General features: G+C 48.4%; 1 protein-coding gene across 2 annotated transcripts in view; it reads left to right on the top strand.

The window, feature by feature from the left end:
- The first annotated feature begins 350 nt into the window (after positions 1–350).
- The window catches only part of TRIM67 (tripartite motif containing 67), a 54282-nt gene continuing 43439 nt past the window's right edge, over positions 351–11193 (top strand). For both annotated transcript variants that reach the window (XM_025915063.2, XM_086679688.1), the window contains exon 1: positions 351–2283. In XM_025915063.2, coding sequence (XP_025770848.1) covers positions 1240–2283 — 1044 coding nt within the window. In that variant the 5' untranslated portion in view covers positions 351–1239. The remainder of the gene's footprint in view (positions 2284–11193) is intronic.

Here is an 11193-nt window from a genome sequence, read left to right as displayed (position 1 = left end):
TATTCATTTGTAAACAACTGGCTTTTTAGGTCCCTTTCTACCCTTTTACGGTGGTGGGTGGGAGCGCGGTAGTGGGCAAGAGAGCTGATGGCAGGGGCGGGGCGGGGCAGGGCGTTGTACTAATTTAAGATGCAATCTCCATCCAAATAATAGATTGTTATTAACAATGATCCTCTCCGCGAAACCCTTAAAATTGCCCCCTGACTCCCCTAGCAGCAAAAGGAGAGCCCTTATTCGCTGAGCTGACGCCTCCTCGTCTCCCCCCGCCCCCCACTACTCCTGCTCTGGAAATTACAACTCCTCAGCGCGCCGCGCGGGGAGGAGGCGGCGGCGGCGGCGGCGGCGGCGGCGGCGGCAGGAAGGCGGGGAGGGGATTCCCGAGCCAGCCGGACGCTCGCCCTCCGCCCGCCGGCTGCAGCGTCGCGCGGCCAAGGTCAGAGGCTCCGCCGCCGCAGCAGCAGCAGCAAACCAGATCAGCGGGTCAATCCTTGCCGCGGAGGGGAAAAGCCCCAGGGCGCATTTGGTTCGCACCAGCAGCCACCAGGGAGGGAGGCGAGAGAAGGTCTCCGAGCCTGCTGGGCCCCACCGAGACAGTCGCGGGCGCAGCGACCCGGCACGGCAGGTGGCCGCCTCTCAGTCTGCGCTCCAGGAGCTGGGGCGGCACTTTGAGCTCTGGGCGCTGTCCGTCGCCTCGTGGTGCTGAACCCAGCCACACGGCCAAGGGGCCTGCTCACCCGCCTTCTCGCCTACTGATCGCTCCGATTGGGGCAGGACAGGGGCAAAAGGGAGCCCCTGGGCAGCTGCCCACTGGAGCCGAGGGGTTGAAACAGGACAGCTAGGAAACGGCAGCCTGGCCGCTGCTCCTGATGTGCATAGGAGACGCGCGCTGCAGCCGGCGGCGGCGCTAGTGCTGATTCATCACCTAGAGCTCCTCACAGGCCATCGCGAGGGCAGCGGACTGACTCTGGACTCTGGCCGCAGGTTGAAGCCGCTGGCGCAGGAGCCCCGCGGGCAGGAGGTGAGGACCCCTTCCCTTCTCTTGCCCCCAGTCGTCCTAGGGCGGTGGCGCCAGGACACAGAGAGGGGCGTGCCCCCAGGCTGTGAAGTGGTCATGCCTGTGTAATGCCCTCGCCTGCAGTCTCTCCAGTGCTGACCACGCTTGGTCCCCTCCTCCGCCTGTCTCTGGAGCTTGGGCCGTTCCATCTCCCACCCTGAGCACCTCGGTCTGTTCGTGCCGCGATGGAGGAGGAGCTGAAGTGCCCCGTGTGCGGCTCCCTGTTTCGGGAGCCCATCATCTTGCCCTGTTCCCACAACGTCTGCCTTCCTTGCGCTCGTACCATCGCCGTGCAGACCCCGGACGGTGAGCCGCACCTGCCCCAGCCGCTCCTGCACTCCCGGGGCTCGGGGCTACCCGCCGGCGCCGCCGCTGCACCCCCTCTGGACCACGACGCGGCGGCTGGCCCGGCCTGCAGCGGCGGAGGCGGGAGCGCAGCTGGCGGCCTGGGCGGCGGTGCGGGCGGTGGCGGGGACCACGCGGACAAGCTGAGCTTGTACAGCGAGACAGACAGCGGTTATGGTTCCTACACGCCGAGCCTCAAGTCCCCCAACGGGGTTCGCGTGCTGCCCATGGTGCCCGCGCCGCCAGGCTCCTCGGCCGCCGCGGCCCGGGGTGCCGCCTGCTCTTCGCTGTCCTCGTCCTCTTCAAGCTCCATCACGTGCCCGCAGTGCCACCGCAGCGCTTCCCTGGACCACCGAGGCCTGCGCGGCTTCCAGCGCAACCGGCTGCTCGAGGCCATCGTGCAGCGGTACCAGCAGGGCCGCGGGGCCGCGCAGGGGGCGTCCGCAGCCTCTGCAGTGGCCATCTGCCAGTTGTGCGACCGCACCCCGCCGGAGCCGGCTGCCACGCTATGCGAGCAGTGCGACGTCCTCTACTGCGCTGCTTGCCAGCTCAAATGCCATCCATCCCGGGGACCCTTCGCTAAGCATCGCCTGGTGCAGCCGCCGCCGCCACCCGCGCCGGCGGAAGCAGCCTCAGCATCCCCGGGCGCGGCCCAGGGCGCCCCCAGCGGAGGTGGCGGCTGCAAGAGTCCGGGGGGCGCGGGGGCTGGAGCGGCTGGGGGCAGCGCCGCCCGCAAGTTCCCTACGTGCCCCGAACACGAAATGGAGAACTACAGCATGTACTGCGTGAGCTGCAGAACCCCGGTGTGCTATCTGTGCCTGGAGGAGGGCCGTCATGGCAAGCACGAGGTGAAGCCGCTGGGAGCCATGTGGAAACAGCACAAGGTGAGTGCAGGGCGCGCTAGCGTGGGATCACGGGTGCAAAGAGGGTGGGAGGAGAAAGGCTCCTGGTCTCTTCCCCGGAGAGTTGGCAGAGGCAGGGATTACTTTGTTCACTCCCTCATCAGTCATTTGACAAACACTTAAATGAATCCAAGTACTCTGAATTGGGTGTCGGAATGGGAAAGGCAGGGAAAGAGGACTTATTCGGTGCCCTTCCCCTGAGACCGTATGATTCTACACAAAGGGCACCCATAATGCAGAAACAGGGTTTTTTTTTTTCATTCCCAAAGTTGACTAATAAATTCCCCTGACGGCCTCTTCGGTTTTATGGCATCCAGGGCCCTCTTCCTCCATGGAAAAAGATTTTTTAAGTACAGATGTTCCCACCTGCTTGCAGGAAATTGCCAGGCAGGGAGGATTCTTTCCGAGCCCTCAGTGAAGGGACACACTATTTCCTACAGAGCAGAACTCCCCTCTGCTACCAGAACAGAAATTTACCTACTGTTTCAAGGAGTCTCTAGCACTTTCTACCCCCAGAATGCCTCTCAGCCAAGAGGGAAGATATAATTGCTCATGGGCTTTATTTGAGAATTTGGCGGTGCGCCCTCTTAAGAAAGGAGCATCATTTTCCCCCAGAGACTTTCTCTTCCTGGGACTCTGTCACTCATGCTGGTGGGAGTGTGGTGGCCCTGCAGAGCAAGCCACCCTTCCCTCTGCAAGCTGCTGCAAACCTTCTTCCCCTGCGACTGGCCTGGGGGTGCCACCTCCCAAGTGAAAATGGAACAGCCTCTAAGTGCCAGTTCACGGTTGCCAGTGTGTCTTCCTGTCTGACACTGGGCAAGAGAATCCTCAAAATCAGGTCATGCCCTTGTTCAGGCCCCCAGGCAAGAGTGGGTTCAACTCTTCTAATGAACATTGACCTTAATTTCCTATCCAAAGGCCAAGCCAAGCAGCTGGACTCAGGGGCACTGAAGGTCAGTGATTCTGGTCTGGCAGAGTTAGAGTCCCTGCTGGATGACCCCAACTACACCTGCACATTTGGACACTTACCATTCAATATCCTCTTTCCAGTAAATTCTCACTCCACAAAGAGGCAGAAGGTCTTAAGGTCCCAACAGAATTATGTATTCTGCTTGAGGAGGAAAGACACAGGAAATTAATCAATTTGCCATGGTTACCTTGTATCATCCAACTGGAAATGGACAGAAAAGGTAGCATACATGAGAGAAGGGACTAACTATTCCTATTATAGATTTATTATAGTCACAATAAGTAACGATTAACTATATAATTTCATCTACTGCAATGAGTATGCTATTATTGTAATTTAACATTTTCAAATCAGAAAATTAGAAAAGGAATGGGGAAAACTTTAGAAATCCCCCTTGGAGATGGAAATTTGCAGAAGAGACATCATGTCACAAATAAAACTTTTGCAAAGAGGGTGTGATCAGTTACCAAGACAAGAAGTATAGGTTCACATTCAGATGTCACAAACTGTTAAATTTTCACAGTCTTGAAGGCGAGAAATAATTCTAGGTATTGCCACCCAAATCTTTAGACTTAGTGAAGAGTGGAAACCAACATGAATTGAGATTTTTTTTTTAATTAATCTTTTTAAAAATTTTTTTAAATTTATTTATTTTAAAAATCTTTTTTAAAAATTTATTTATCTTGACAGGGAGAAAGAGAGTGTGAGTGGGGGAGGGGCAGAGAGAGAGAGAGATGGAGAGAGAGAGAGAATCCCAAGCAGGCTCTGCACTACCCGTGTAGAGCCTGACATGGGCTCAAACCCACAGACTGTGAGATCATGATCTGAATTGAAATCAAGAGTCGGATGCTTAACCGATCGAGCCACCCAGGCTCCCCCAGATGAATGTGCAGTCTTAAAAGAGATTAAGACTCTTGCCAGGAAAAGTGAGTTAGATCATGAGCTATGGTTTCCAGAACCTCTTGGTTCAACGTTTATTTATTTTTGGGACAGAGAGAGACAGAGCGTGAACGGGGGAGGGGCAGAGAGAGAGGGAGACACAGAATCAGAAACAGGCTCCAGGCTCCGAGCCATCAGCCCAGAGCCTGACGCGGGGCTCGAACTCACGGACCGCGAGATCATGACCTGGCTGAAGTCGGACGCGTAACCGACTGCGCCACCCAGGCGCCCCAGAACCTCTTGGTTCTTGCAGAAAAAATCATTAGTCATTCTTCCCTTGATGTCCACAGCACTTTTATAACATTTCTAACCTCAACCAACAATGCACAGTTATGAGAAAATACGGAAAGCACACGTGAAATTTGCTCAACGGACTGGGAAAGTTATCTATGGAAAACACAACTATGCAGAATCTGGTGTCTCAGATTCACAGCTTCACAAATCCAGAAGGAATGGTGGGAGATACTTTTGTGAAACCCCATTTCCAAGAATGAATAGAAGTTCTCCTGTTCTCTTTCAGTAGGTACTGGTTTTCTAAAGAAAGGAAAATTATTGAGTGCTTATGATGAGCAGCTCACTGAAGGGCATGGGATCAAAGGAAAAGATAAATGAGGAAGCACAGGTGGAACCTTTGGTCTTGCTTTGTGGTCAGGCATGTAGACTTCCACTGTGAGAGTGGCTTTTTTTTTTTAAGTTTATTTATTTGTTTGGTGGCGGAGGGGGATGCAGAGAGAGAGGGAGAGAGAGAGAGACTCTCAGCAGGCTCCACACTGTCAACACAGAGCCCATCGCAGGGCTGGATCCCACATCCGTCCTCAAGATCACGAACTGAGCTGATATCAAGAGTTGGGCGCTCAACCGACTGAGCCCCCCAGGTGCCCTGGTAGCTACCTTTGAAAGAGAAACTGGAACACTCAATTTCACAGTCCCACTGGGGCAGTTTAAGTTCTTCAGTAAAACTTAAAGTCTCTGTTGTTGTTATCATCCAAAAATCCCAGCCGCCATGACAAAGGCTTGCTGCCCTACCAGAACTGGACTTGGTATGGAAACATTTCCCTAACACTCCTGTGACTGCAGAAACCTTCATTTAAGCCCTGCTCTAATTCCTCCCAAGCATGACCAGAGCTTGCCATCTAATTAGTGACTCTTTAGCAAAGAGAAATGTAAGTGACACTGAAATCTATTTTAAAACGAGATTGATTATCACCTTTTGAAAACAGTGTAAAAACTTTAGGTGTTGGCTCAACACATTTTTATGTATTGAAGTATACTTGACATACAATATTCTATTAGCTTCACACGTACAAGTTAGTGATTGGACATTTATATACATTGTAAAAACTGACCACCATAATAGGTCTAATCTCCACCTGTCCCCATAGAAACTTAATACAATGTTATTGACTGTATTCCCCATGCTGTACATTGCATCCCCATGACTTGGTTTTTGTATAACTGAAAGTTTGTGTGTCTTGATCTTCTTCACCCATTCACACCACCCCCCTTTTGAGCCCCTTTCCCTCTGGCCACCACCACTCTATTCTCTGTATCTATCAGTGTGGGTGTTGTTTTATCTATTTGTCTTTTTTTTTTTTTTTAGATTCCACTTATAAGTGAAATCATGTGGTATTTCTCTTTCTCTGACTTATTTCACTTAGCACAATAACCTCAAGGTCCATCCATGTTGTCACAGGTGGCAAGATATTGTTCTTTTTTATGGCTCAGTAATGAGAGAGAGAAAGAGAGAGAGAGAGAGAGAGACCGCCTCTTCTTTATCCATTCATCTATTGATGAATGTTTAGGTTGTTTCCATATGTTGGCTATTGTAGCACTTTTTAGATGATTCTTCCAGAAAAGTATTCATCCTTTGAAAGACACGTTGATGTAAAGAAACAATGTGTGGGGAAAGATAGGACAAAGGAAGGGAAGCTTTCTAGGAGAGCTTTTGTCTTTCTGCATATTGAATATGGAATTCTAATTTTCCTGAAGCCAGGGGAAAAGGATTGTTGAAAGCTGTGTCTCTTCCCTAGACAGACATGTCATGGACTATCAACAAGTCCATCTGTAACTCCTACTGGGTGCCAGTGGTCAACGCTAAATTATTATCGGTAGAAGTTGATTCCTGAACTGAGGTACAAAATGCTAGATGAACCCTTCTTTAGAAGTCTTTGAAGATCCCCGAGAAAATAAGAGAGTATTAAAACAAAATCTCGGGGCGCCTGGGTGGCTCAGTCGGTTAAGCGTCTGACTTCGGCTCAGGTCACGATCTCGCGGTCCGCGGGTTCGAGCCCCGCATCGGGCTCTGGGCTGATGGCTCAGAGCCTGGAGCCTGCTTCCGATTCTGTGTCTCCCTCTCTCTCTGCCCCTCCCCCGTTCATGCTCTGTCTCTCTCTGTCTCAAAAATAAATAAACGTTAAAAAAAATTTTTTTTTAAAATAAAAAAAAATAAAAAAAAAAAAATCTCGTTGAGACCCCAGGATTACTGTTCCTAATGAGTCAGCACTTCACAAGAGCAAAGGAAGGGATGACGAGGCCTAGAAATCTCAGGGAAAACAAGACTTCAGGTTACTCTCATGTCTTGAGGTTCTGCCAGAGGGCACTTGACTTCTCAGCACCCTGTTCCTACCTGATTTTATTTTTATAAAAGGGATAAGGAAAGTCTTTTAGCCTTTAAAGCCCGAGTGTAAAGGCTTCCTCCATTAAAAGAAATAACACATAAATAACAAAGGCAGAACATGTCATTGTAGCTGAACTATGATCATTAGTACACTTATTTGAATATCGGCAGAATTTTATAACACAGTGATCAATGCTCATTGTTAAGACTTAGAATTACAAATCTAGAATTGTAAGAAAAGAAATAGCCCTAAATCCCAATTTGGAGAGAAAAAAAAATTTCTAATGTTTTAGGTTTTCCTTGTAGAATTCTATCATACATTTATTTTGTGTCCTTTTTTCATTAATCATACAATATAAATATCTTTTCTGTCAATTAATGTACATCGTTTTTGATACAGCACGCCATTGCTGCATAAAGATTTAGTATTTTACTTCAGCCACACCTTAGTGCTGGACTTTAGGTTGTTTTCAGTCTATGCCTATACTCTTAATTATTTAAATCTATGCCTATACTCTTAATCATTTCCTTACGTTACATTTCTAAACATGGAGTTACTATGTGAAAACATACCTGGCTTTAAGATATGTGATTAATGTGGGGCGCCTGGGTGGCTCAGTCCGCTGAGTGTCCGACTTCAGCTCAGGTCATGATTGCACAGCTTGTGAGTTCAAGCCCCACATCAGGCTCTGTGCTGACAGCTCAGAACCTGGAGCCTGCTTCGCATTCTGTCTCCCTCTCTCTCTGCCCCTCCCCCACTCATGCTCTGTCTCTCTCAAAAATAAATAAACATTAAAAAAAATGTTTTTAAAGAAATCCTCGGGGCGCCTGGGTGGCGCAGTCGGTTAAGCGTCCGACTTCAGCCAGGTCACGATCTCGCGGTCTGTGAGTTCGAGCCCCGCGTCAGGCTCTGGGCTGATGGCTCAGAGCCTGGAGCCTGTTTCCGATTCTGTGTCTCCCTCTCTCTCTGCCCCTCCCCCGTTCGTGCTCTGTCTCTCTCTGTCCTAAAAATAAATAAACGTTGAAAAAAAAAAATTTAAGAAATCCTATATATAAAAAAGATATTTGATTAATGTTACCAAATTACCTTTCATAAAGGTTATACTTATTTTATCCCAAGAGAAAAATTATGTAAATAATAAAAAAGTCGTGTAGAGAGGGACCATGGTGGGGCAGGAAAAAGGTGGATTATTTTGTGTCTAGTAATTACTACTTGCTATTTTCATCACATTATTGATAGAATTATTTTTAAAAAGAAGATCACAAATACAGTAAAATCTTGGATTGCGAGTAACTTGTTCTGCGAGTGTTCCACAAGATGAGCAAACATTTTTAATAAATTTTAACTTGATAAGAGAGCAACATCTTGCAATACGAGTTGTACGTGATGCTGAATGTCACATGATCACAACTGAGCCAATGGCTCTTGAAATTCAATTGATATATGAGTGCTTTGGATTACGAGCAGATTTCCGGAACAAATTATGCTTGCAAACCAAGGTTTTACCATATGTAGAATTTAAAAAATTTTTTTAAGGTTTATTCATTTTTCAGAGACAGAGAGTGAGCAGGGGAGGGGCAGAGAGAGAGGGAGACACAGAATCCGAAACAGGCTCCAGGCTCTGAGCTGTCAGCACAGAGCCCGACGTGGAGCCGAACTCACAGACGGAGAGATCATGACCTGAGCTGAAGTCGGACACTCAACGGACTGAGCCACCCAGGCGCCCCCATATGTAGAATTTTAGATCCCTAACTACTAGTTGGGGATCTGCCTTCTCTCAAAACTTGGTTTGATCTGCATGGCTGTTGTCCAAATAGCCCTCTTGATCTTGAAGGCCTATGAAAAGACCAGGCCTTGAGGGCCCACCTACGGCACTTTAGGGTGGGGTTGGGTGGGGAGAAAGAGTTCAGTAGAGAGAAGTGCTTGGCAAAATCCTTTGGGGAGGTCTGAGTTCTATTACTCTATAGCTGATTGCTGCACAAGAGCTGAGCTGCCTGTTCTAAGCCAACTGCTACTGAGTGAAAATGCATCAGTGTCATCAGAGCATGTGGCATGGAAACATGTGCAATCTGAGAGAAAGTCTGGATTAAAAAAAAAAAAAAAGGAGCATGCGCAAGCAGGGGAGGGGCAGAGAGAGAGGGGAGACACAGAATCTGAAGCAAGCTCCAGGTTCCCAGCTGTCAGCACAGAGCCCCTCCCGGGGCTCGAACTCACGAACCATGAGCCAAAGTCAGACACTTAACCAACTGAGGCACCCAGGCACCCCAGAAAGTCTGGATTTTCGAGAAGCTGAATCTGTCACCAACTCTGAAGTTCTGAGAAATGTACTGTAGGCTGGCTTCTGTTCCATGTGCCCCAGGCCAGCTAAGAACCAATGGCTAATCTGTTTAGACTTCTGGAAACATGAGTTCACTCTGATAACTAGAGACCACCACGTCCTCTCAAACCACCCTCCATGTTCACATCACCACTGTCTTCAAAGACACCTGGGCTATAGTCCTGCTCTTTTCTTGGATTTAATCCCAAGCAGGTTGGTGATTTCAGAACAATTACTCGAAAGAACCCTTATGTTAACAACCTTTGAAATATATGCTTTCCTCATCACTCCACACATTTGGAAAACAGAAGTGGGTTTCAGAGAAGAAGGCAAAAATCCATAAGCTTGAACTGCTTTCCTTGAAGGCTGTTTATAGAGATAGGAGTACTTAGAATTTAGGAAGACCTTAAAGAATGTGAAAGGACATTGCTAGTGATAAATAGATTTCATACTGTGTGCTATGGTAGTCATTCCATGGCTGAGGTGTTGTATTTTTAGCCTGCACTGGGAAGTATGGATGGATATTTATGGTGGGTGGATATTCATGGTGATGGGACTTTAGCTGTGGATGTCAACAACGTGGAATATTCCAGAGGGGAGCTTATCGCTTCCTCTCTGAGGCAGACTAGGGAGAGGGTTGACAAACTGTAGCCCACCGTCTGTTTTTGTGAATAAACTTTTACTGGAACTGAGCCATGCTTGTTGGTTTACATATTGCCCATGGCTGCATTTGGCTACAGTTGCTGTTGGGGAGAGTTGAGTGGCTCCAACAGAGACCTGTGGCTTGCAGAGCCGAAACTATTTACCATCTGGTCCTTTGTGGAAAAAAGCATGCTGACCTCTAGACAAGGACCTGCGACCACAGTGTGGTCTGCTGAGCAGCAAGCAGCAATGGCAATACCCAGGAGCTTGTTGGAAATGCCACAGTCTTAATGACTCCAGATTTGAATGTTAACAACATCCCGTGTTGATTTGTGTGTACTTCAAAGTTTGAAAAACCCTGATGGGAATGCTTTCTGGGCTTCAGGGCACTGGGCCCATCATTCTAACTGTGCAAGTCGTTTGAGAAGTGGGATGCCCCCTCAAGCCTGAAGCTGATACTCAGTAAGTGGACTCTAGGGAGTCTAAGCAGATTGAACCAGAAGCCTTACTTAATTACTCTGGCACCAAACAGAATCTTTAGGTTCAGCAAATTCTGGGTGCTGGGAGACATTTCAGTGTTCGAAGAACACCTGGCCCGGAGGGGCAGGAATCTCTGAGGAGTGGAGGCGTGTGCAAAGCTGAGCCTTCCTGGGCTCAAGTGTAGGTATCACAGGAGAAGGGAACGCTGGACAAATGCTCTTTGCTGCTTCCCTGGGATTGAACAGAAATGGATTTACTGTGTATCTCTGGATTTCCTTTGGGTTGGTGACTTAGTTGTTCTGTAAAGAAGCAAAGAGAGTCTTTATCCACTCTTTAGCCAGGTTTGAAGGGCCTGCCCAGGGAATGGTGGAGTTTGGAAGTATCAAAACCATGGAACCTAAGGGGCAAGGGAAAATCCAGGCAGAGATGTGGGGAGGGGTATGAATTCACCCTTCCCTGCTTGCAATTTCCTCTTGCAAAGCAAGAGCTGTGAAGGATTTTAAGTTTTTCATTCCTAGAATAGACTGTTTCCGGCAGATGTGGTGAATTCCAGCCTCCTCATTTTGCAGATGAGGAACTTGAGGCCCAGGGGCTTGCTATTGTTGCACAGCAAGTTGTGAAATGATTTCGTAAAAAGATGATCCTTTCAACCTCTTCATTGTACCTTTTGATTAACTACAAAAATGTAACAGAATGCTGTGTATGTATCTGAACAAAAACATGTGTATGGCATCACTGAGAGAGTAATTGTGAATGGAAGAAATATTCTAAAAAGTAGGGACAGAGATTGGGCATGGCCTCTCTTTCATTCAACTGCAATGGGGCAGCATTAAATAAAGTGGAAATAAAAGGATGTGGAGGAGGCAAAGCATCCAGTTTAGAATAAATAGGGTGAAAGAATTTGAGGGCTGGAGGGAATGTAACAG

Source organism: Puma concolor, chromosome D2 (genome assembly GCF_028749965.1).
Source record: "Puma concolor isolate L17-30 chromosome D2, mPumCon1.1.hap2, whole genome shotgun sequence".
Taxonomy (NCBI): Eukaryota; Metazoa; Chordata; class Mammalia; order Carnivora; family Felidae; genus Puma; species Puma concolor.
The sequence above is the reverse complement of the archived record's forward strand: the minus strand, read 5'-3'. Positions and strand labels throughout refer to the sequence as shown.